Here is a 26,288-nt window from a genome sequence, read left to right as displayed (position 1 = left end):
ACTCCAGCGGTTAGAGCGATGAGAATGTCCGTTCGGCACCTCATGACGCATCTACTGAGTACCGGGCGGCTGTATATATATATATGGATGTATAATAAGAACGGCGGGAGAGTGTTGAGTACTGGCACGGTGCATGAGTACCGGAGTACCGCCAGCATGCCGGTACTGAGCAAGAAGTGCCGGTACTCCATGGGTCAGAACCAGAAGTGCCGGTACTGCGTACCGGTGAGTACCGGCCCAATTCCAGCACTGGTTGTAAGCCCAGTGGCGATCTGTCATCCTGATCATACAGTCAATAACTTTGTTGTTATTAGCATCTGGTTAACTAGCTATGCTAACGAATATAAGAAGCTTTTTCTACAAAGACACATCTTTATATGATCATTATAGTTATAAAAAAATAAGAGAATAAAGTAAACAGGTATAAAATACTATATGACAGTAAACAAAAGTTGTTATTAATAAACAAGAATACAGTTTGAAAGGGGAGTGATTTGTAAAATATCCATAAAGAAAATCTGCTTACAGTTCTGTTTCATATGGGTGTTGAGAGATGTATGATCCATAGATCTACTAATGTTGCTCTCAAAGTGCACCAGATTGATGCTTTTAACTTCAACATTTAAAAAAAAATCTTCCCGGGGGAGCATGCCCCCCCGGACCCTCCTAGAGGAGGTTAGGTCCCCCCCACTTAAATCATGTTCACATGGATAGGAGTCTAAATACATTTGCACACATCTTGTGTCCATATTTTTCTGTTTGGGTGGTCATGCCACAACCGTGCACGTGCATGCATGCGTGAGTCATGGCAAGATATCTGGATTAAGAGGTTGCTTTTTCTTTGCACAACATGAAAGAAAGGTGAAATTAGTGGGCTGTGATTTTAGTATTTTTAAGCAGAGGTCAATAATTTGTACGGCCCTCGGAGGATGTTGAAAACATTGAAATGGCCCTTGAGAGGATAAAGGTTCCCCACCCCTGAACTAGACGAACGCTCAATACAGGCGATGACGTCACGTTTGCGCGTCCCCGCGAACAGGGCTTCAATCTACGGCACAACACCGGCACACTGATGAGCTCCACTGATTGGCTCCTGGGACGAGTGGGGGTGTGCATCTCTGATAACCACGTGTATCCAATTTCAAATTAGTTCAAAATCTTGTTCGGAGCAGGTTCGGAGCCGTGCGTCAGCTGCTGTCCTTTACCTCGTTATTTCAAAGTCAACAACTCCATCGTCCCTCTGTGAGCGCTGTGCCACACAAGACCCGAAGTTTCCTCCGAAAAAAAGCTAGAATGAGCGACTTGTCTTGGGGACTTTTTAATCACTTGGAGTCTGACAGCGACAGTTTCCAGTACTGGAATGGCAACATAGAACTGCCGGAGACGGTCAGAGAGATGATCAAGCACAAGGCAGCTGGGTCCTCCTTGCCGGCCCCCGAAGCTCCGAACCCGGAGTCTGATGGCCTGTTTGGGGCCATCATGCCGGTGCGCATTAACGCAGGTAGCCAACGTGGCGCCAATGGGACAGACTTCTCGCTGTTTGGATCTGCTTCTCTTCCACCACCTGATGGGTCGGGGTACTCCACAAACTCCTATCGTGCTATTGGGGCAGACTTCTCGCCGTTTGGCTCTGCGTCGCGTCCACCACCTGATGGGTTGGATTACTCCACAGACCGCTATCGTGCTGGTTCTCCAGACGCTATGGATCCAAGGGTAGTTCAAAGACAGATGGGCTCCCGGGGACCAAAAGACCGAAAGAAATCCCCTCATTTGAAAACGCAGACTTCACCATTGTCACCTGGGTTGCCTGCGCGCATGTCTTGCAGTTTCTGCCGGAACAACGACGAGTCCGAGTTGGTGTGCACATCCCACTGGCTGAAGAACCAGGTCGGAGATGTTCTGTGTCCCTACCTGCAGCAGTACGTGTGTACCCTGTGCGGAGCCACGGGGGCCAAAGCCCACACCAAGCGCTTCTGCCCGTTAGTGGACAGAGCGTACGACTCCGTGTACAAGACGTGCAGACGCTGAACTAACAGGTAGCAATAAGATTTAGAAGGCTGAATGTTCTTTCATGTTATCTTTTAATTTGTTTTGGTGTGTTAGTTTTGTGAAGTATTTCAAGAACGTCAACAATATATTAAGCTAAAATACATAATGTAAAATGTATGTTTATTTGACATATTTTAAAACGTGGCTAATCATGTTCAGCTTCATATCCCCTGTTCTTGGATTTAAGCTATAGATATAGCAACATCATGTTTCCATGTCAAGATTTTAACATTTTAAAGAAATGAATGACTTATTCTGAGGTGAACCTGTCCCCTAGCTGTGTTTTTATTTTTATTTTGAATGATGTACCTGTGGCTCTTCAGCTCAGTGTTAAAAATGGTGTGAATATTAATGTATGCCAGAAAATATAAATATGTAAATGAAAATCTCTGTGTGTATTCTTTGTCAACATTTAGCTATGAGTGTACTATGTCCAATAGCAGATGATACTAAAAAATACTTAAAGACTAACTTAACAACGCTTTATTTTTGGGAAGAACTTAGACTTTAAATGTAACAATCCAGCTGTCAGTGATACAAAAACACAGTAAACGGTGATACATTTGTACACTCAAACACCTTCATTACTCACAAACCATGGGTCAACAATGAACATCTTAGTGGAAGGGACTTCCTCCTCAACGTGTGGAGCTTCTTGAAGTTTTACTGCTACGCCGCAGGTTCTCCAGATCTCTGTGAGTGGCCATGACCTTACGACTAGAAAGCAACCAGAGGTCAATTATTGATTAATGGCGTCAATAACTTGAGTATTATTTACACATTTGGCAATTGACAACAAGTATTGACAACATTCAGGCAGGTTGAAGATGTTAAGTACGGATGACTAACAGGAAAAGAGGGTAAAAAGTCAGTCACCCTGAATTGATTTATATTTATTTTGTTTAAAATGTGTGTCTTTACATTTTATTTTGGCTACCACTAAACCCATAGTGTATTAGTTTGACTTAGATTTGTACCCTCATGCCATCTTCAAAGCCTGAGGTGATGGTGCCAAGCTGTCTATGGCTGAAACCTGATGACACCATCCAGCCAATAGGAGCACAGAGAAGGTTGAGAGGGGGAAAAAAACTGACCAATTAATTAAGAGTCAAAAGTTCAACTGGGAAGAGAGCTGAGCAGCAGATGAATGCAAAGGGAGGTAAGTGGTGTAAAGTAACAAGTACATGTACTTAAGTACAATTTTGAGGTACTTTTACTTTACTTGAGTATTTCCATTTATGCTGCTTTGTACTTCTACTTGACTACAATTCAGAGGTAAATTGTTTACTTTTACTCCACTACATTTATGTCATAGGCCTACCTTTAGTTACTTGACAGATTTGGATTAATGATGTGAAATATAATCAACACCTAAATCAGACTTTAGTTCTACCTGGAGTACATTCACAAGCTACCCTGCAGTATACAAAGTCATTCAAACTAGCTGCACCTTTACCAGCTTTAAAAACACATCAATAACTATATCAGAACATATCGTATATATAGTATTCTGAAATGGACCAATTTGCATATTGAGCATTTGTTATGCTAATACATTTTAATGTTTACTTGAGTAACATTTTGATTGCAATACTTTTACTTGTAACAGAGTATTGCTGCACTCTGGTACTTCTACTTTTACTCAATATCTGAGTACAATACAAAAGGGCCCCTAAAGGAGAAAGAATGATGAATATATACGGGTATACAGTATTTGATTGAACAGAAAATGAAGGTTTTCCTTACTTTAGAGAGGAGAGTTCTCTGATGAGCCCACAGATCAGCTCTGTAGCATCTTCATGGTCTGGAGAACCAAGATCTTCCTCCTCCATCACATCCACCTCACTGGATGGAGAAAAGTGTACAATGTATACAACTAAAAGTGAATCTGAACTGTCAGTTAATTACAGGCTTTCTATATATCCATCTATAAGCATGTTCAAATATTAAACATTAGTTTTCATTTTACGTGTAGACATGACATAGGAAATGATTACAGTAATCAGATTCTGTCCAAATGTCATTATCTTCTGTCTTTGTTTATATTATTTCAGGTGTCAAAGTAGCTCCTACATCCTTTCAAAAGGTTTAACTCTAACAACCTGTCAATGTGTACGTTCTTTTTTCACAATAGAAGCAAAAGCCCACTGAGTTTCCCAAACCGCTACTGAGCTAAAACCCTGAGCTTGTTCGCTCTTTTTTCTCGACCGTCCCTTTCTTTACACCACTGTCAGGTTACTTGTAGGACTTAACGTTTCCCTGCTTCCTTACCTCAGACTGATAGTGTTCAGCTGCGAGTCAGTAACGTAATCCAGGTACCCAGATCCAAACGGGTCGGTGGTGTCCCAGGTCTGAAGGGGCTCAGTCGATCCAGCACTGTGTTCCTTATCACCATCACACTGTGTGCAAAATAAATGTATCATTTCTGTAAAGCAACAAATAACCTTCAGTGTTTATCAATTCATTTATACTTGTGTGTTTTTAGTCAAAATAGAATGGGTGTCAGAAAATTGGAAAGCCTGCTTTTGCTTAGAATATTTAAAGCTATTTTCCATTTCCCTCAAACACTTAAACACAAAGGTAATATATTTAGAATGATATATAAAGAGAAGAAAACAATCTTCTCTTTTAAGAAGCTGGAACCGGCTAGTATTTGTTTTTTTCTCTAATAAAACAAATATAATGTAATGAATAAAATGACAACTGAATTGTGTTTCAATTCCAATGATCTGTTGTTTGATTAATTATTTAATAGTTTCAGCAGCAACTCATTATAATTAATTGTGTTGCTATTGCATTATTCATAGAAGCTGCACAATCATGTGTCGCAATGTTAGGACAAACACTATTTGCTTAACTCACAATGACAAATATTTGATTTACGTGTAACTTACCTTAACTTGTACCTTTGTTCCATCACTCACGCTGTCTTTCCTCTCTGAGCCACTAGGCAGCGCTGCAGCCTCGCAGAGCTTCACAGTGTTTGATCCTCCTGACTGGGGGTCTGTGGGTGAAGCACCTGCCTCAGCTCCGTCCCCAGCACCACCAGTCAGCTCCTCCTTCTTCTCACTTGTCCTGGTGTCACTATTCACCTGCAGAACGGCAGCCTCCATCGCATCCCCGTTCTCAGTCTCCTCATTTTGAGTTGGATTAGAGTATAAAGTGAAGGCAGGACTTTGGTCTTCTGCTGCTGCTGACCCATCTTCCCCGTCTTCTATGGGTTCCTGAGGTTTTTCAGCAGGAATCTCAGCAGCGCTGCCCTCAGGTTCCTGCTGATCCGGATTCTCCAAAAGCTCTTCCTTTTCCTCCTCTGTCGGCGGCGGGTCTGACTTTGTGTCAGCAGTTTGCTCTGGACCAGGCGCTATGACACCTTCAACCTCACAGCTCTCTCCCATTGGATCACATGCAGCACTGGTCCCATCTGAGGTAGTGACAGTAATGAGGACCTCTGTTTCCTCCCTGTGTGTTAAATCAAATCAATTGTATTACTGATGTGTGATCAAGTATATTTGTCTGTGTTTTATTCAGTGATTGAAACTTTTTTAAAACTTTTTTTATACTGAAGCAGTGTATATTCCCTAAATGTGTCCACAATAGATTACAGATGGTAATCTAGTATTAGACAGAAGGGGTACACTTTGCTATTGTTTTCACTATTGATTAATCTGCTGATTACGTCTTTGATTTATCGTTTGGTCTATAAAATGACTGTGACAAATATACATCTCAGTTTCGTAAGTCCAAGGTGATGTCTTTCATGTTTTGTTTTGTCCATCCAAAAACCAAAGTATTTATTTTAATTTGATGTAAAACTGAGAAAAGCAAGAAATCTCAAAATGTTCTGCAAAAAAAACTTAATTTTCTGCCCGTTATGCATTAAATCCTTACTTTATTGGCTTCCACCAATGGTCGTTGTCATGAGAATGTGAAAGTAAAACAAAAATGTAAGATATTCAACATGTTGTTTGTATTCCTCACTACATGTTTCTGACCTGTCTTGCCTTCCACAGTGACTGGACTCAAGTTGTATATCTGGCTCTTCCTGTTCTGTGACACTGCCTGCTGGGATGGATGATGAGGATGATAAGGGGGAAGAAGATATCATCTCTTCCTGAGCCACAAGGTCAGCTGTGTTATTACAAATCGTTATCTTCTCGACTCTCTCCTGTCTTTTATTCCCATTTTTTTGTGTGTGCAAAAAATGATTTCGCTCTCTCTCCGTCAGACCACACATACCCATCCTTCGCTTCTTTTTGGCTGGCAACCCCGCTGCCGCCTCCTTAGTGAGTTCCTTGACATCAGCCATGTTCACATTGCTTGGACGGCTTCTTGCTTGGATGGCTTCTTGTTTTTTCTCTGAATCACATTGAGAATTCTCCTTTGCACCCATTTGCTCATCCAAAGCAGATTTATCACCCTCTTCAGAGATTGCCAAGAAGACCTGGAGTTGATCGGTGCATGTTTGTGATCTGTTACATTCCTCTGCAGTCATTTCCCCCTGGTTCTTTTGAATATTGTTGCCTTCATTACCGGCATTTCTTTTGAATTCCTCCGGCTGAGAAACATTGTTGTGATTGGCGACTGCTGTCTCTTCTTGATCTTCAAAAGCTTCAACCTCCACACGTGTTGCTTCTGAATGTTTTTCATATGTGTCAGGGTCTTGTTTGGTGAGAGAGGAGAGTCCTTCTGCCTCATGCTGTCGAGTTGAAATTATAGTAGATTCCTGCACAGAAGTCGGGTGGGACTGAAGCAGTTTGGCATCTACTGCCGAGGTACTTCCTTCAGTGTCCTGAAAATCAAAACAGACTTCATGTGAATACATTGGCTTGATAAGATGTAAATGTAAGTTCTGTTTGAATCACCTTAATTACCTGCTGATGGCGAGAAGCCTGGACAGTTTCTGAGATTTCCTCACTCGGACATTCCCTCTTCCTCGACCTCAGGGACCGAGGCTGCAGTAGAGCTGAGTTAAGTGCACACATGAGGACCAACTCAATAAAAAATAATCACTTTACCTGATTAATATTTAAACTTGGCATTTCATGGTAAAAGGAAGCAATTATAAATCAAGGAGAACTTATTGTTGAGTCTCAAAATAACGGTATTTCAAACATTTCAAATATATAACAATTATATATATTTTAACAGAATCATGTCACTATGTATTTTTTATTTAACCTTTAAAAAACAAAACTGTGATGTGTTATGATAAAAATGTTTTTTTTTGGATGACAGACCTTAATGTTGACACTTAATGTTAAAGTGGTAATCACTTAGATTGCTTCTGTAAACAGTAGTACATTATAATATGATCTGCTTTACCACTCCCGTTGATCTTTGCTTTTCCTTTGGCCATCTCCTTTTCCTTGAGAATAAAAATAAAGAGAACAAATAAAGACACAACATATATAAGAAATATCTTTAACATAATACAAATAATTTCCCATTGTTACGGATTAGTTTATAGTAAGCTAACAATAGTTAATGTAGTAAAGGCAGCTAGCTAACAACAACTGAGTGAATAAAGACATTTGGAGATATTACTTTTGTAACGTTATTAAGTGTATTTGCTGCGGTTAAAAAATCAATGTAGGATTATTTAAGTTAATAACTATTAGGTTACAGTGACAAAATGTCGCGTTATATACCTTTTCCCACAGTCACACAACAATAGTCTAAAGTTTGAGGTGTACGCAGAATTTCAGAGCATCTTTGGGTGCAACGTCACGGCGGGGTTTTACGTCAGTAATGGGTGTGTTTTGTCCAGCCGTAAAGCTCGATGTGCGTTTCCATGGGAGACGTAATGTAGGAAGTAAATTCCAGTGCTCACTGTTCTTGTTTTGACAGCTCGAGCCTAACGTAAAATTACACCTGCCTGCTTTTATATGCTCTCTTGTCTTTTCTCCTGTCGCTTCTGAGCAGTTTTCGATTTAAATAACCGACCCGACTGGCTGTAAACATTCACACCACGGTCCGTGAAACTGCCAAGGTAAACAGTGTGCCTGTACATTCATTCGCTAAAAAGAAATGGTATGTTGTGCTGGCTGTGAGCTAACTCGAGCAGAGAAGCTAACTTGATACAGGACAGTGGGAACAGTTTGAATTATTACACTAAGTGGCTGCTTTTAAAGTCAGTGCCCACTCTGTAGAGCTGCACTAGCAGTGGATACTGTCATTTGTTGACATGTTCATCACCTTTCTCCTTGTTTCCATGATCTGAACTAAAGTAACCCCTCTTTAACTTTTAGGTAGTAACAGTCCAATGAGTCGCAGTCGAAACCCCCCTCCCCGGGGTCAAGGGGCAGCACGAGCCAAACAGGTAAAGCCAGTCATGTCTGATAGTGAGATGTGTGCATTATATCTACTGCTATCATGTCAACAACAGGTATGAGTCAGCAGCTCTGTCCCTTTCTTTATGCCTGTCTGTCTTGCTGTTTCTCAGATGGGGCTGCTCCTCGACCTGTCCCCGGGCGGAGGGATGGATGATGACGGAAATGATGCAGATCTGGAGGCAGAACTGCTGAACCTGCTGGGAGGAGGTGGAGGGAGAACGCAAGGGAAGAAAGGTGATGGCAAAGGTGAGTAAGAATCTTACACTGATGTCATTTGTTAAAATGTTCCATTGTGAAGTACAGTTGTCTCTGATACCTGTACTAGTACTTTGTATATGATTAAGTGCTGATTGTGATGTTTTTGTGTACGTACAGCTCCTGTTCCCATGGCAGATATAGAGCGAATGGCAGCTCAGTGTATGAAAGACCTGGATGATGATGACATGGATGGTGAAGATTTGGATGATGATGATGAAGACCTGCTGGTAACAAAGCTACATCAACAATTTGTGGATTCATTTAAATAATTTTCTTTTTAATAGATAAACAAGGACCGTCAATCAAAAATGAAAATCATTGGCTACTCCCAGTTTCTCCTTTGTGCTAAATGTGCTGCTTTTCTTTGTCATGTGCTGTATGATAATACACATACAATGTAATGCGCATGGTAGTTCACAGACTAAATGATGACTAGTAAATACTGAAACAATTATCTGATTATAAAAATGTACTGTTACTTGCATTCCTAATCCTTTTCACTTCACGTTACCTATAATATGCTGGTGAAGCTTGGATGTTGATTTGCTTTAAATATCTGGATTTGTAAACAGTATGCACTCCTGTGTTTCCGTACATAGGCAGAACTGAATGAGGTTTTAGAGGATGATGAGGATCACACTCCTGCTCCGACCCCTCCTGCCGTCACACCGACCGCTCCCAAAGCAGGCGTCACACCCCTTCCTGCTGCTCCCAGCGGTGCAACTGGGTTGGAGTCTCGTCTATTGGAGCGCATTGATATGTATAAGACAGCCATTTCGAATGGCAAGGCTGCAGGGGAGACAAGCAAAGTTCGAAGATATGACCGAGGTTTGAAGGTGAAAGAATAATATCAATCTAAAACAGAATTTTGAAGCAAATATATTCATTTTAATGTGAAAAAACATGTGTATGCTGTTTTTTTCTTTTTCAACCCTAGACATTGCAGTCCATGTTGACATCTTTCAAGAAAGGAAAGCCTGTCAATGAGGAGGAGATCCCGCCTCCAGTTGCTCTCGGCGGAAAGACCAACATCCCAGCAGAGTCTGAATCCATCAAAGAACGAGAGCTGCCGGAGCCCGCCCTGATACCCTCTCCTCCTCCCACCAATCAGAAACCACTGAGGGAGGCGCCTCCTGCAGCTCCTAAGGCGAAATCTCTGCATCTGACTGTGCCACAAAAGCCTAATGCTGCCATCACCCCGGGAACACCAGCCATCTCTCCCCTCACCCCCTGCCAGCCCAACGCACAGCACTCAGGTAAACACACATGACCACATTCAGAGTCACCTGTGGACGCCTCTCCTCTTCACAACTCACTGGTACTGTGAACGGAATGTATAAGAGCAAACATGTGGCGATATAATAATAATAATCATAATAAACTTTATTGGTAAAGCACTTTTAAAAACACAATTACAAAGTGCTTTACACAACGAGATCTAATTATGTACACGGTCAAGATTTTAAGAACGAAAACATCAAAAATGATAAATAAATCCAAATAAAAGGTGTATCATGACAACAGGCAACAGGGTGAAAAGAAGAATAAACCTAAATAAACATCTATTTACTGTGAGGCCTTTTTTGCTAACCTGTGTTGTTCCACTAAAAAAACATTACATTTATTGAATCACTTTTAAACCGGAAGTTTGTTTATCAGCATAAAATGATTGAATGATTATTGGTTACAATTATTTTTGATCAATGGGTTTGCTTACATTTCCTCATTAACTGTTGACTGACATTTCTTTAGCTTTGCTTACTATCAATTGGGATTTATTTACTATATATTTATCAATTATCTTTCACAAAAATCATTGTCCATAACAACGACTACTTTCATAATCCCATATTTCTAATTTCTTGCTGCTGAAGTTGCTCCCCGCTAAATGTCCCTGTAATCCTCCTGAGCTTTTAAACTAACCTTTGTTTTGTGTTATTTGTTGTCATCTCTGTTATTCTGTCACACACACACACACACACACACACACATGTATGCTTTGCCTCCATTCAGAGCTGAAGCAGGCAGTGCTGTCACGACAGAGGGAGTATAAGATTGCTGCCATACACGCCAAACAGGGCGGAGACATAGACCTGGCCAAACAGCACTACCATGTTGCCAGGGTAACACAACCGATGTCAACGTTATAGCATGAGTACATCTATTTGATTGTGTGTAGAAAAAGTCTAAAAAGTTGATCTCTCTTTTTGCAGAAGATGGACGTGCTGGTGGAGGCTCTGGACCGAGGTGAACCAGTTGACCTGAGCTCTCTACCGCCCCCCCCTGGTCAGTGTTGCCACTCTCATGGAGTCCTTTATGACTGCACTGTTCACTATCTTCTCTAGGTTTGGTTTATCTCGCTCAAACTGGTTTAGTGCCTATTTGCCTTTAATGTTCATCAGACCTCACTGCATGAACTCAAACTTTTACTTTACTCTCAACTGATGAGACAAATATGTTCTCTTGTCTTTTTTCTTTATTTAAGTCCATAAGTGATTGTATACAATACTTTTAACAACTAGTTTTTGTCCATTAATCCAGTTTGATTTCTCCTGCATCTTTTGGACATCCATACATAATGGTACAGAAGCTGAGATTGCTCAATCTTATACATTGATACTGTATACATATTTGGACATTGACACGTTTTTCATCATTTTGGCTCTGTACACCACCACAATGGACTTGCAATTATACAATCAATATGTGCTTTAAGTGCAGACTTTCAGATTTAATTCGAGGGTATTTTCCATGAATGGTGTAGGAATTACAACCATAGATTACATCACATACGTGGTATCCCCTTTTTAAGGGTTAGGGTTAAAGGGATCAAAATTGTGTCAAAGTCCAAACCCGACTGTATATATGAATACAAATGTAAGATTCCATCTCAAAACAACTTGATGCAGTTTACAGTTTTGTTCTCAATAACAACAACTGATTCCTACATACTGACTAACTATTGATACACCCTTTGGTAAACACAGAACTGGGAATACTGCTTTCCAGAACTTTGCACCGTTTTCAATTATTTTTTCATATCGGACCTTTTTTTGTCTGTTATTGTTTTATTTTCCATATTCTACCCCCCTGTTGACGGGAATAGTTTTGATAATAATAATAACCTCCATCCCTCCACTCACCTGTAGAAGACGTAGTGGCAGCCCAAAGTGCACCTCCTCCTCCTCCTCAATCTTCCTCTAAACCCGCTGCCCCCGCTGCACCTGCACCCACCCAGGTGGCCACTGCCGGTAAGACTCCAATAGCCCTAATCCTTCAGATGATAAAAATGATCTCTGTTGAATTAAAATAATAAAGTGTGTGTGTGTGTGTCCTGCAAAGATCTCCCTGCTCCCAGCAGTCTGGGGGAAGCCCTGCAGCAGAGGATGGACATTTACAAGTCAGCAGCAGAGGGAGCCAAGAGCAAAGGAGACGATCGCAAGGCTCGCATGCACCAGCGCATCGTCAAGGTACACACAAGTCCTTTCATATATTGTTGTTATTTTATTCCTCTTCAAAATATTTAATATTTACAGCTTCATCTGAATCCAATACAGCATTAGATATTGATATATACTACTCAAAGATACAGCTAATTATGAGGCACATTGAATTCCTGGCTCTGTGCTTGTTTTTTCTCATTTCCCTGAATAGCTGGTGTGTGACTCACTTTATTTGACTGGAAATACACTCGTCGCTTTGCCCGTAATGACTGCTGTTGCTTATTTCAGCTACCAGAATAACCTGCCATATGGGCTGTCTTGTTCTCTGATGATTGACTGATAAATTGTGACTTTGAATTCAATTGGACTAAGCACTTTGAATTGCCTTGTGTTGAAAAGTGCTATATAAATAAACTTGCCTTGCCTTACCTTGCCTAGGCTGAGGCAAGGTTAATTGATGAAACAACTAAACTAAAATGTGTTGTTTAGCGAGTGTCATGCTTTTGTAGGAGCAGAAGCACATTTGTGAGTTATGCTTTTGTCAGTAATGTATTTATATGAATATATATATAGTATATTTATTTCGGGTAGCAATGCAACATTTGCACTGTTTTCTTTCAAAGTTGTCCATTTATGACCAATACAACAATATTTAGTTTGGAAACAATCAACTCTACTCGGCAGCTTTATATATATTCAAAAAAGCAAATGTATAAACAAAAATATTAGAGCTGTAACATTTATTTTGATATACGATTAATTGTTAAAGACAGAAAATGCTGTTTTCAGCCTTTCCACTACGGAGATATCCTCCTTTTCTCTGACAAATATCATAGTAAGGGAACACGTTTGGGTCCAGACTAGGGATGGGAACGATTAATCGAATATTCGAATATTCGAAATTATTCAGGTATTCGAATATGAGTTATGAATATTTCTATTGTTATTTTCTTCTTTTTCTTTGGAGGGGCGCCTACGTTGATTACATATGATCAAATGGAACAATTCAATGTATACGACAGTGTCATAGCTAAGTATATTAGGTCTAAAGGTGTGTTTTGCTCCGCTCACCGGTCCCTCACAGCGGGCAGAGCTGCAGGTGCTGATCTCTCTCTCTCTCTCTCTCTCTCGCGCGTTTATGTCCAAATCCATCAGATCGAGCTAGTTCTAGCTAATGATATGGCTGCTGCCCCTCCCTACTCGCAGATCACCCAGACTCAAACCTCATCTTATGCCTAAATTCCAGCTTCTCTACAGCTGGCCTGATTGTGAATCGCCTCCGCATCCGCCTCTCCCCTGAGCATGTAGACATGCTCATATTCAGCATATTCTCAACAAGAATGAGTATTGAATAGCTGCATTCTGTGCATAGCCCTGTTATAGGTTGTTGATCTCTGTTGTGATAGGGTTACGTTACCCTAACCCGTTTTGTCGTTCGTGTTTGATCCCTCTTTCATTTCAAAACCATGTTTTAAGCCTGAAAGCTGTAGGCCTATAGCTGTCAACTGTTCAAACTGGGATCACCAGTTCAATACATTTGACAAATTCGACTTGGTTTCTATAATTATTTGAACATGTATTTATTTATTTACTAACTCATTTATTTATTTATTTTTTGTCAACATTTTTCCCACATTTCTTTTTTTTTATAGGATATGTACATTTCGGTTGATCGGTTAACCGTTGTCGAATATTCGAATCTACATTTGCTTTCAAATTCCCATCCCTAGTTCAGACTGACATGTAAAGACAACACCTTGGACTTGGAGGGATGGAAATGTTACACTCTTTTCTGACATTTATTAACCAAACAATCAATCTATGAAATCGGTAGCTTCATTGATAATGTGAACAATCTGTTCATTAGCAGCCCTAAAAAATAATCATGCCTCATAAAGTATAAAGTACAAAAGAAGTACCATACATGGATATCACCTTTACAGTTAATGCTCTTATTGCATTAGCAGTAGCTTTTAGTTATTGCTAGGTATTGCTCATTTCTTTTCTAGTTAAAAGTGTTAATGTTAATACTTATTTTTAAATCCAAAAGAAAACATTGCAGGTCTTCAAAAAGGAGGAACATGGATAATAACAAACAAGGAATGCATCGACAACCCTTTTCCCATTTACTATACTAGCACATGTTAAAAAGTGATCCGACGCTTAATTATTAAAAAATGATCTATCCTCTCTTCTTTTCTTAACAGCAATACCAGGACGCCATCAAAGCTCACAAAGCTGGACGTCCTGTCAGCTTGTCGGATCTTCCTGTGCCACCAGGTAACTTTCTGCAGGTGTGTTTCAGCATGTGACTCTATGTGCTTTACAGTTACAGTAAGTCATGTGTGTTGCTGTTCTAGGCTGTCCGCCACTTCAGGGCTCAGAGGGGAGTCAGCAGAACTTCATGGGTGTCCTGGAAACGGCTATGAGGATAGCTAATGAGGACGCAGATGCTGAAGATGAAGAAGAGGATGGACCAAGAGAGGGTGCCAAGGTAAAAATAAATAAAATAAAATAAATAAATGCTCAACCAAATGGTCAAGTTGTTATTGTGCAGCCAACAAACCTGGTTGGTTGCCTTTTAACCAAAGCATGTAATGTTTTATTGTTTGCCGTGCCAGCTTCTGTGCCAGGATATTGAACTGTTATCCGTTTCCCTGCTGCACCTCCTGCCTCATATATCAAATGAATACTTGTCACAGTAAAGTGTAACATTTTGTTTATTGTTGTATTGTTTAATATTGTTGTTATTTTATTGAATTTTATTTAAAGATAATATACCACTTATTAGTTTAAGATTGATTTGGTCTTTTTTAATAGTATTGTTAATGTATGCCTGTATAGATGTATACTTTTCAAACTATTATTCTTATTTATTTTAATTTGTGTTGTTATCTTGTTTTTTTTTCTTCATGTACATTTTTTTATTTCGATTTAAGGCAAATATACTGCCTGTAAATAAACGTTAAGAGTTTGTACTTTTAGAAGAGTACATGTATGGACTAACCAATTCAATAGTTAAAAATTAAGAAAGAATTTATATATGTAGGTTAATAAACAATAACGCGCCAAATTTAGTGAAGACTTATCTGTTGAAATTGATGAGACAAAGGATCATTTTCAGCACTTTAAGAAAAGAATGCTGTACTTTAACATCTGTATGTTTGATTGCATTTCTCTGATGACCATCGTGTTTTCTTTCCCGCAGCTTGTAGTGCGTCCACCTGCACAGAAAGCAAAGTCTCCGGCCCCTCAGACCCCTGGAGGCTCCTCGGCTCTAAAACTGGGAACTAAAGGTGAGTGTGTGTGTGTGTGTGTGTGTGTGTGTGTGTGTGTGATACCCGGATGCCTGCCTGCGCGTACAAAATGTGCCACACAAAGTGTTTGAGTGGTACACGAGGCAGAGTTTCACTTTTTTTTCTCTTAATCATCCCTGCAGCCCAGCAGCAAGTGGATTTCCTGTTGCTACGGCGACAGGCTTTTATGCGTGCAGCTCTGCGCTCCAAACAGATGAAGGTAACTTTTCTTTTCTTTGCTTCAGATAGATTCCCAGCCCTGTTTGCATTTGATGTAGATGTCTTTATCACAGCAGCATGTTTTGTGGAGCTGTGAACATCTGTTGTGTTGCTGCAGTTTGATTGACACATTGCTGTCATGTGACTGTTTGTAGGACATGACGGGAGCAGCGCAGCACCTCCGACATGCCAAAGGACTGGACCCCATGATCACTGCTGCCAAATCAGGCCTGCCCGTCGATATCACCAAGGTCATACATATATTCTCTCGTGCAAATGAATCCTATATGAGAGGAAACAGAGCAAAGTGTCCTCAGGGGAGAAAAAGTGTGAGGAGTGTGAACACAAAAGAGCCAGAAATAGCAGACAGGAGGAAGGAAGCACGGGGTGAAATCATAACACCTTTGTTCTCACCTTCTGTGTGTTTGTGTCTGCACCTGTGCGACTTTATCTGCATATTTTCAGTGAAATTCCACTATTCATATTGCGTATACTTCTCCCGTATGACTTTCTTTCATTTTGACTTTTATTGGAAACCTGTGCCATATTTTTCTCTCGGTGTAATATCATCAAGAATATTAAGCTTGTGCCTCTGTTAGTTTGTCTTTCTCTCTGTCTGCAGAATATCACACATGCTTAGATCTTACTTGGACAGATTTGTTTTATATCGCGCCACATTAACAGTTGTCCCTCTCTTTCTGACAGATTCCCAGTGCTCCAGTCAGCGAGGACGACTACTCTCTGGCTCGCTCCCGCACCTCCCCTCTCTCCCCCCGCTCCAGTGAGCAGTACCAGGGCCTCATGGAACTTTTAAAGAAGCAGCATGAGGTCAGGGCATGTCTCTCTCCTTTCTACTTTTATAAATATTTTACGCAAAAATGCACCTAAATCTTGCTTCCACATTTTACTGAAGATTTTTGCATCACTTTTCTAGTTGTGCAGCTTTTTAAATCACCATTGTTCTTTATTATAATGTCGTATTGTTTGCTCTTGTTTTCACACCCCCACCTTCTTTTGTGCCTTTATCTGGATCTACAGAAATGTCTGGGATACTCTCAGCAGCTCATACTGCTGGGCAATGTGGCCGAAGCTCTGAAGTAAGGCTCATTCCTTAGTTGTATATTTGTATACGAATGTTTTAATACACATTATCCGCAGCCATGATGCGATTTAAAACCTATTATTTTCTGGAGTTTATGTAATGCTTGTTTCCATTCACATTGTTATTAATGGTTCAAATTGTAATTAAATATTTTAGTAACATGCCACATGTAATAATCATTCATCCCGCCTTCCTGCCCACCACCCCATAAACCCCTTGACACACACACACACACGACCGGCCCAACAGGTCCAATAACCAACCTCTTCATAAAATGTACCTTTTTTACACCGGGAGGGTTACATAGAGGGAACAGACCATAGCCCCTGCATGTCCACCCAGCTGGGACAATATAAACGCTGAGAGCTACAATCTGAATTTCTCCCCAACCCCAAATCTTCTTAAAATCTCATGGTTTCCCTGTGTCAGATTACACATGATTCTTTCATTTGGTACACCAGATGATCATGTATTGGTCCATCTAGCAATACCTGCATCTGGCTGTAATGCAATTCGTTTTTCAACGTAGCTTTCAGATGCACTACATTTGATCACTAAGTATCTTTTTAAAATGATACATCAAATGAAGAATGACTTAATAGTTTACTACATATGTCCCAAACTGGTCCATTTGCTTATCCTGAATACAAATCAAGAAGCCCAAATACTTCATATTTGATTATATTAAAAGCATAAAAACAAGTAACTTCTCACATTTGAGAAGCAAATATGTAATCTTTACATGAAAAATGATTTATGAGGTTATTATATATTTCAGTTCTCTTCTACTGATGGACTTATTCACTAAGCACGTCATCACAGTCGTGGTGTGTGCTGTCACTGTAGCAACACAGACGGTGCTGTTTAACTTTCATGTCACGCTGCATATTTTTCACGTTTTCCTTGCAGATATTTTTCACAGATTTTCACCTACATTTAACCACCAAACAACATGCATTCCTGGAAAATGATCATTGCTTCTCTTACTTCAGATATGCAAAGGAACAGAAAATGTCTCCTAAACTGCAGGAACACACGTGTTGGTTTGTTTGTTTCAATATGTGTCTGTGACCTGTGACATTCAAGCATCAGGCCACCTGTGAGACTTCATATGAACATGTCTCTGTCTCTCGGCAGGTTTGAGAAGCTGGTTGAGGAGTGTATGAAGAACATTGAGATATTGAAGAACGCCCACGCCAAGGGCCAGCCAGTCCCCAAGTGCCGCACAGAGGAGAGGACCTTGAACACTGTCAAGTGAGTCAGCAACAATCTCAAAGATAATGAATTATAATTGATAATCACATTCTAAACATAAGTATTTTCTTTGAATGGCATGTGCTGAACAAGAACAGAAAGAGATGAAATCAACTTTTGGCCAGTCAACAAGGCCAGTCTGTCAGCCAGTCCCCCATTTTGGTCCAGATGGAAATATCTGATCAACTATCGGATAGGTTTTCATCAAGCTGAGTCATGACCACTTTGGTGATCCCCTTACTTGTCTTGTAAGTCCACATTGAGGTTGTTATTTTTGGATTTGAGGGACATTTCTTAGCGATTATTAGAGGTGGGTCAAGTACTCAGATCTTGTACTTAAGAATAATATATATGATATGTTTTATAATGATTGATCATGAAAGTGTTCTCAAAGCTGGTAAAGGTGCAGCTAGTTTGAATGACTTTGTATACTGCAGGGTAGCTTGTGAATTTACTCCAGGTGGAACTAAAGTCTGATTCAACACTTGATTAGATTTCACATCATTCATCCACATCTACAAAGTAACTAAAGTACAAGTATCTCAAAGTTGTACACAAGTACAGTACTTGAGTAAATGTACTTAGTTACTTCACATCTCTGGCTATTATTGCCCTCCGATTGAGTACACACATTCATGTCAACCACAGAATTATTTGCAATCACTTTGTTATTAAGGTGATTTTTCCTTTTAGCAAGATCATCAAATCAAAACAGTAGTTTGTACATTACTTAACCAAAAATCACTTTTCTGTTTTGACTCTGGTGTTACTCTTATAAAAACGTTTTAAAACACTTTTTGAACTGCATGTCATGTTTGTGTGGTTAAACGCAGAAACCATAATTTCCTTAACTTGCTTGTAATGATCAGGCTGCTTTGTATCCGAGCAAAAATAAAACAGTCAGTAGATCAGTGGGTCATTTTTATTCCTATTTATTACATTGTAAATATATATTTTTTTAATAGCTTTAAAACTGAACTAATGTTTAATTTGGAACTCTCTTCTTTTTTTTCTCTGACTGGAGAGGTAAATGAGTCAAATTGAATTACTGTGACTCACTCTGGCTCTGCTCCAGTATCACACGGCGCTAACAGCTAGCAGCCTCTGGCAGTGACTCATTCAACAGTCAGGATGCTTTGGCGTTCAGTGCTGCTGACTGACTGTTTTCTGTCACGCGTGGTGCTGTTAATGAATGATCATCACTCTGTTATTTAGGATCCACTCCAGCCTGACACTCAATGACCTGGTACTGTACATCAACAAAGGCATCAACCTCCCCGCTCCCTCAGGTACTGCAGGCAGACCCACCTCTAAATGAACCCGGCAGTAATGTATCAAATGTATGATCCCTTACTCCTCCTCTCTGCCTTCAGGTGTCTCAGCCAGCGATCTGGATGCCAGTGTGAAGTTTGAGTTTCCTTTTCCAAGTGCCGTAAGAATCTTTCCCACTCACTGATTGAAGTATGGGCAGTTCCCTCTGTATCCAGATGTGTTTAATGTATTCATTTGTTTGATATGTGTGTAGGAGGAGGCTCAGAGGGACAAAACGGGCACAGTAAAAAGCACCAGCAGCCCGGAGTTTAAAGAGACTTTCAAACTCAACATCAACCGCACTCACCGAGGCTTCAAGCGAGTTGTCCAGTCCAAAGGAATCAAGTTTGAAATCGTCCACAAGGGGTAAATAAAAACCACTCATCACAAGCATCACTATTTGCCATAATAATGTATGCTGTAAATGTCATGTTGTTCTTTGGTCAGTTGTGTTTTTACCCTGTCTTCACAGGGGCCTGTTTAAGACGGACAAAGTTATAGGCACTGCTCATCTGAAGTTAGAGACTCTAGAAAACCACTGTGACCTTAGAGAGATTATAGAGGTAAGTGCTGATTTCCAGCTAACGCAAATGCACATGTACTCCCCAGATGTATCTGAACAGTGCGTATATGTGTTGCTGTAGGTGATGGATGGACGTAAAGCTACAGGTGGCAAGTTGGAGGTGAGGGTGAAGATCAGGGAGCCTTTATCAGGAGTGGATCTGCAGCCGGTGACGGAGAAGTGGCTGGTTCTCGATCCTGTGTCCTCCCTTTCTCCTCCAGAGAGACAGAAGGAGCGGGTGAGTTTGAGTTTCCCACTGACCTGCATGGGTGTGCACTGTGAAACTGAAGCAGGGCATTTCGCTGTCTTTGAGTTAAACATGTTGGATAATCATATGGGTGAGATTTTTTTAATGATTCAAAGTCAGCGTCCGTCCATATTGTTATATTTTGTAACCAGGAAACAGAAGAGGCATAAAAAATACGCAGGATTTTACTTTTATATTTTTACAAATCTTTACACAACTACGACCGGGCTGCAGAGGTGTATGCCCTGTATCCATTACATCTGTTTAATTGGTCATCTTAATGTAACAATGTTTAACTGTATGGAGAAGTTAAGGAGACTGTCACCTTAAATCAATACCCGAAACAGTCATTTATCCTATCCTGTTTTCTACATAGTTTTCTTTCTTTTGGCATTTCCCTTGGGCTATCCTAAATCTCTAGGGTTTTGTTTCTTGTTCTTTTCGTTTAACAGCAAACGAAGAATTGGTACTACCAGCTGTTTATCTCAATGTCACATCTCGTAATATTAGCATAGTAGAAGTAAACACTTCTTATTATCTAGAAATTCAGTTCAAATGTGTGCTTCATTGGATTAAAAAAAGAAACGTATGCAGCAGCCTTCAAAGTGCGGCAGCTTTAAACCTCGGGATATGAGCTACTGCCCTTTGATTTATTTTCTGTAAACATGTAGCAAGGCCTATACATGCAGGAATAACTCAAGCTAACACCATTGGCACAGAAATAAATTGATAGTGAAGCCTCAGTGTTTTTGTGTGTGTTTGTTTGAATCAGGCTCCATCTCCTCGCTCTAAACCCAGACATGAAGCGAGCAGCAGGAGCAGTCAGCCCAACAACTCTCCGCCGCAGTACAAACTCCACAGCTTCAGCATCCTCAGCTACGACAGGGAGCGGCTGGAGAGAAAGGTGTGTGTGTGTGTGTGTGTGTGTGTGTGTGTGTGTGTGTGTGTGTGTGTGTGTGTGTGTGTGTGTGTGTGTGTGTGTGTGTGTGTGTGTGTGTGTGTGTGTGTGTGTGTGTGTGTGTGTGTGTGTGTGTGTGTGTGTGTGTGTGTGTGTGTGTGTGTGTGTGTGTGTGTGTGTGTGTGTGTGTGTGTGTGTGTGTGTGTGTGTGTGTGTGTGTGTGTGTGTGTGTGTGTGTGTGTGTGTGTGTGTGTGTGTGTGTGTGTGTGTGTGTGTGTGTCCAAGTTGCAAAAGTCATGCTCATCATTATGTTTGTCCCTCAGATTGGAGAGTACCGGAAGGCGCAACGGGATCCCCCAGCCGACCTCGTCCATCAACACAAGGAGCTCACACACAGACTGCAGTGGCAGAAAGCCCAGCTGGAGCGAGGCTCTTCTTCTCTACTCACAGGTAACACACACAGACACACAGAATACATATGTGTTTGTCATTTACTAACATCTTTAAGTATATGTCTTAACTTCTCAAACACCCACATTACCCTTCACCATGTGCAGACTATGAAAATGTGCTGCGACGCTCAGTCCAAGGATATGCTGAGTCTGTGAAGAAATACTCCAGCCAAGGCAACAGGGTGAGTACGTGTGTGTGTGTGTGTGTGTGTGTGTGTGTGTGTGTGTGTGTGTGTGTGTGTGTGTGTGTGTGTGTGGTGTGTGTGTGTGTGTGTGTGTGTGTGTGTGTGTGTGTGTGTGTGTGTGTGTGTGTGTGTGTGGTGTGTGTGTGTGTGTGTGTGTTGTGTGTGTGTGTGTGTGTGTGTGTGTGTGTGTGTGTGTGTGTGTGTGTGTGTGTGTGTGTGTGTGTGTGTGTGTGTTTAGGTGTGTACACATGGTGGATCTGTTTGTGTGATTTAATTGTTCATTCTCTTATATAGGACGCTGCCAAGGACGCACTTGGCCGGCTGAAGATGGTCGAGGTTGAGGTAAGAGTTGCTCTAAACTAGAGGTGTGGATTGGACATTTACATGAACTAGGAGTCTTTAATTTCATGATTTTAGACTTAATTTGACAAAACCAAAAGAAACTTGCAACTCCACTTGGATTCAGACTTCAAAATACCTCCAAACCCAAAGATTATTTAGAGTGCTTTTTAGTATGCCTCGAAGCATTTCATTTCCTTTCTTTTACTGAATCGACCAACCTTGACGCTATTCACTCCCAGCAAGTCGATACTTAATTTCCCAGATCCACATTTGAACCAATCAGATAGCTTCAAGTCATGACGCAGAAGGGAGCTGTTGAGTTACCTTACAAGCGGAACAAAATGATACCTACGATAACTTCTTCCAGTACCAAAACGATGTGTTTGTACTCAACGAATTGCAGTATTCAAAACCAGTGGATCAAAATTGGTGAAAAGCACATGATGACTTGTTTTGGACTCTACGTTTAGTAGTTGGGACTTACCTCAAGTCTTGGGTGCAAAGGCCTGAGATTAACATGTGAATAGATACTGTCTATATAAAGAAATGTTTTATCATCATGAATGTGCATGATGTACACTGTAATTCCCTCCTTTCTCTCTGCTCCAGCTGGAATCTCTGAAAAGGAAACGCACGGGATGAGAGGAGAGTGAGGGAGTGGAGGCTTGGCTGGAGTACTGTTATTTCATCCCTCTCATTCACACTCGTATACAAACACTACAGCGAGTACTACAGCACCTTTAGCATGATTCTATGCTGCTCATGTCCTTGACAACCGCATGAACCAACCGCAAAAATTAATCATATAACTTGTGTCACTTGTGGTTAGACGCCTGCAACGGAAATTAAAAACTAATCTGTACCTACAAAGGGACACAGAAATTACAGCAAGCATTAAAACGTGTTAACAGTTAAGGGAAAGGAGGATTATTTTCATTTAAATACTAAAGAAAGCTGCTTGTAAAGCACGGCTTTACAGACATTACCTGTGCCCTGTTAATTGTTTCTTTTTTAAATCTCATTTTTCTGTAAATTGTCAATGAAGAGATTTGTCATAGGATTTTTAGATTTGGCAGCAGCCCCAGAGAGTATGTTGGTGTCCGCAGATGACCAAAAGATATGTGTGTATGTGTGTGTGCTCTAACGTGTGTTTAACCAACAAACTGAGGTGTTCTTAACCCCTTTTCCCATATTTTATGTGTGTAATGAGCTTAATCTAATCTGTCTGCTCCAGTGTTCCCAGATTACAGTAATCTGCTCCGTTTGGAGTGGTGTGATATGGGAATAAAAAAATGGGGCTTCGGGGCGCTGCAGCCTACATCCCATAATGAGGGATTAGTGTTTGTGTCACCAAGGAGACGAATAGATCAGACGTAGAGTCGCCTTTAGGGCTGGGGAGAGGGGGGTGTTAGCAACGTACCATGAATGTGGTGAAAACTGCAAAAGCTTCTTCTTCTTCTGCTTTTTTATCAGCCGTTTCTTCTTCACTGTCTTCACACAAATTCCTTGGCATTTATTCAAAAATTATTTTAGAGTCGCAAGTAATAGCCCGCTCCACTTGGATTTTATTCAAACTGTTAAACAATATTAAGCCCATTATGCCACATATTAGAGAATAATTAACAGCTGCTGCGTCAGTGTGTTGCTATTTTCCACCATTTTCTTTTTTGGCATATGCAGTTTACTAAACAAGATTTGTCCCACTGAGCTCTAAAGTGGCAGCACAGTGGATGGTGAATAGTCTGCAAACAGGAATACAATCCAATAAGTGTCTGTGAGGCTGGGTTATTGCTCATTTCTATTTCTGTTGCCCCAAAGACATCCCTGTCATAGGCATCCTTGTCATTCCTTTCCACTTTACCCTAATTGGTACCGTGAAGTCAAGATTCAGACGAACCCTGTCAAACTTAATGAGATGTGTGATAATTGCAGACACCTGGAAATTAATAATTTTGCCACAACAACACCAGATGTAAAAAATGTCTCTGCCATGAATTCCCTGGACAGATGTTTCCTCCGTGTGTTTGACAACTTGCTAACTGTTGATCCACGCTGAGCGCATGCAGCCAGGATGTAGCAGACTATTTAAATGAGCCTTACTGTATGTTTTTATTTGACTCTTCATAGTGGATATCTGTGAACTCCACTAATAGTTTTTCGGTCAAGTGACACCGCAGGAATCATGTGTTTACTGTAATCCACCCACTGCCTCACCCCATTAGCAAATAATCCTGGTCAAAGTTGACCTGATAGGCCTCCATAGTCTCTGTTAAAAAAAAAAACCATCCCCCACGTTTTATTTTAATCCATCAGAAGAGGATGTCTTCTGAAGCTTTGTAAATGCTTCGTTATGCTTTTGATCAGAGTTTATTAGACGGACGGGGCAGTGGGAGGACAGTTGACTGTCTAAAGTCACATGATGGCATTCAGTTTAATATGGACGTGGCTCTTAAAGCACGATAGCAGTGTGGGTGCAACTTTTATCAAAATACTTTATGCAGCACAGTTTCAGAGTTGATATATTTTCCCAAGAGTCAGGCATGTGTTTCCATTTATTTCAGTGCAGTACGAAAATCAGTTAATGGAAATGAATGGCTTTCTGAAACTGAATAATTAAATTGCCAAACAAGTGAGAGTTGTTCAACAATGTTCTAAAACCCAAGGAAAAACAGATATTACATTTACTTTCACATAAGACAAAAAAACTACATATATTATCAGCATATAGGGTTTTTTGACTTGAAGTATGACTTAACAAATATTGGAATAATTAACCATCAAACTGTTTTAGACAGCAAAAGTATTTAACACTTCTTAAACACAGCAACATGTTTTTTTCTCCTATAATGAGCTGTGATGTAATTATCCGTGGCTTGTAGTAAATGGGCTAACAACCAGCAGTATGGTCCTGCAACAGAACTTTTCTTTGGCCATCAACATAATCAAGTAAAGCTAAATGTGATATAAATCCCAGTTTGTAACTCTTTGCATGTTTTAACGCCTTAACAGAAACTGCAGTTGAGCAGCAGCCCTTTCTTTCACTCTAAAACCTTTAACCCCATGTCACCTCAAACACACACACACACACACCTGCCACATCACCCCACCCCACTCCAGTAACCTCATGGTCTCTGAGGCTGGGCCTGTTGTCAGGGCAACATGCACATCAGCATTCAGTGTGGTAGTTGGATGTTCAGGACCCTTGCAGAGGGACATTATTGTTAAAGTTTGTCCTGCTGGTGACTCACACTCATACCCCACACACTCCTTATTTGTTGTGTTGGTTTGTTTGCTTTCTTCTCTGTTTGATCCTACTCTGTAATGCGGATGCACTCCCGTTAAAAAAAAGAAGAAAGTTTGGTGTCATTTTCTGTTAATATTTATGTCCTGATTTGCTGCAGTAAATGTAATTATCTGAGCTTTGGAAAAATATATTCTTGAACTTATTACCTTTTTTGTATCTGTTAAATCATGTAAGGGCAATCAATATAAATGTAATATTTGTATACAGTAAATATACAGCATATGTATGTATCTGTCTCTATTTTTACTTGTAAGTCTAGATAGAAGATGTGTGCAGATGAAACGGGGGAATGTATGAAAGCCTGATTATTAAGGTTTTATTATCTTCTGAATGAGGTTGGTGTTAACATGAATAAAATGGTGATACAGCACTGGCTGTGTGTTTTACTTGACTGAAACATTCTGATCAGGTTTTTCCTGTTTAGCCTGATATCTGATTAACAATTTACCTTAAACCCTGTTCCCCTTTTAACAGCTTTGGTTTGTTCCTCTTGTTACTTACTGACCTATTTTCATTGTAACAGAATGTCTTATAAACATGATTTAGACTGATGATGACACGTTTTAGAAGTCGGCAACAGAAAAGTAAGATAGCTTGTGTTGGGTATACAATAGGTTTCATGTGAATGTCTAATTAGTGTCTGCAGAACATATAGGCTACAGTATACTCAACCCAAATACCAAAAAAGTACACTTCGATTTGAAGCTGCAGTGTTTAGTCGACTAATTGATCGGTCAATCGGTTGAAAAATAATATCAACTATTTTGACAATAAATTAATAAAAACAAATAAATGTTTGGTACAAAAAAAAAGCATAACATGCAGTTTCAGCCTCTGTTGTGTGTTTCACAGTTGTATATCCTATTGAACTAAAACATGTTGATGGTGTTTGAGTAACAGGGCTGGAAATGTTTCAAACAGTTAATCATTGAATCTAGAAAACAATCGGCGTGTTAATCAACAATGAACATAATTATTAATTGCTATTATTAGACACTGTATGTCGCAAGTCCCTAGTATGAAGCTCCAGGAGA

The 26,288-nt window shown here is 40.3% G+C and overlaps 3 protein-coding genes across 3 annotated transcripts; 2 read left to right on the top strand and 1 right to left on the bottom strand.

Moving 5' to 3' along the window:
* The first annotated feature begins 1,083 nt into the window (after window positions 1–1,083).
* On the top strand, window positions 1,084–2,429 carry nanos3 (nanos homolog 3). Its single transcript, XM_034239295.1, has one exon. It carries the CDS (start codon window positions 1,294–1,296, stop codon window positions 2,026–2,028), a length of 735 nt encoding a protein of 244 aa, XP_034095186.1. The 5' UTR covers window positions 1,084–1,293; the 3' UTR covers window positions 2,029–2,429.
* LOC117561726 lies at window positions 2,393–7,866 on the bottom strand. The gene is made up of 8 exons (XM_034239293.1): window positions 7,698–7,866; window positions 7,372–7,414; window positions 6,921–7,012; window positions 6,042–6,838; window positions 4,944–5,508; window positions 4,321–4,448; window positions 3,796–3,894; window positions 2,393–2,766 (listed from the first exon to the last, which is right to left on the bottom strand). Exons 2-8 carry the CDS (start codon window positions 7,403–7,405, stop codon window positions 2,688–2,690), a joined length of 1,794 nt encoding a protein of 597 aa, XP_034095184.1. The 5' UTR covers window positions 7,406–7,414; window positions 7,698–7,866; the 3' UTR covers window positions 2,393–2,687.
* cc2d1a (coiled-coil and C2 domain containing 1A) lies at window positions 7,797–25,624 on the top strand. The gene is made up of 28 exons (XM_034239292.1): window positions 7,797–8,038; window positions 8,298–8,368; window positions 8,492–8,627; window positions 8,757–8,866; window positions 9,239–9,475; window positions 9,577–9,895; window positions 10,653–10,762; window positions 10,853–10,925; window positions 11,789–11,890; window positions 11,982–12,109; window positions 14,290–14,362; window positions 14,443–14,576; window positions 15,291–15,378; window positions 15,522–15,598; window positions 15,753–15,848; window positions 16,303–16,425; window positions 16,636–16,694; window positions 17,837–17,953; window positions 19,169–19,242; window positions 19,327–19,385; window positions 19,479–19,630; window positions 19,737–19,827; window positions 19,909–20,064; window positions 20,846–20,977; window positions 21,295–21,421; window positions 21,529–21,605; window positions 21,903–21,950; window positions 22,560–25,624. The coding sequence occupies exons 2-28, from the start codon at window positions 8,312–8,314 to the stop codon at window positions 22,590–22,592; spliced, it is 2,988 nt and encodes a 995-aa protein (XP_034095183.1). The 5' UTR covers window positions 7,797–8,038; window positions 8,298–8,311; the 3' UTR covers window positions 22,593–25,624.
* The last annotated feature ends 664 nt before the right edge of the window (window positions 25,625–26,288 follow it).

The sequence above is a fragment of the Gymnodraco acuticeps genome, unplaced genomic scaffold (assembly GCF_902827175.1).
Source record: "Gymnodraco acuticeps unplaced genomic scaffold, fGymAcu1.1, whole genome shotgun sequence".
NCBI lineage: Eukaryota > Metazoa > Chordata > Actinopteri > Perciformes > Bathydraconidae > Gymnodraco > Gymnodraco acuticeps.
This window is presented reverse-complemented; position numbering and strand designations above follow the sequence as displayed.

Excerpts from the sequence above, each read along its gene's own strand:
- nanos3 (XM_034239295.1), top strand. The coding sequence starts at position 1,294 with ATGAGCGACTTGTCTTGGGGACTTTTTAATCACTTGGAGTCTGACAGC.
- cc2d1a (XM_034239292.1), top strand. The coding sequence starts at position 8,312 with ATGAGTCGCAGTCGAAACCCCCCTCCCCGGGGTCAAGGGGCAGCACGA. Across the intron at positions 9,896-10,652 it reads GCCCAACGCACAGCACTCAG|AGCTGAAGCAGGCAGTGCTG; the intron begins GTAAACACACAT and ends GCCTCCATTCAG. Across the intron at positions 12,110-14,289 it reads TGCACCAGCGCATCGTCAAG|CAATACCAGGACGCCATCAA; the intron begins GTACACACAAGT and ends TTTTCTTAACAG.
- LOC117561726 (XM_034239293.1), bottom strand. The coding sequence starts at position 7,405 with ATGGCCAAAGGAAAAGCAAAGATCAACGGGAGTG. Across the intron at positions 4,449-4,943 it reads GAACAAAGGTACAAGTTAAG|TGTGATGGTGATAAGGAACA; the intron begins GTAAGTTACACG and ends TTTTGCACACAG. Across the intron at positions 3,895-4,320 it reads CTGAACACTATCAGTCTGAG|TGAGGTGGATGTGATGGAGG; the intron begins GTAAGGAAGCAG and ends TTCTCCATCCAG.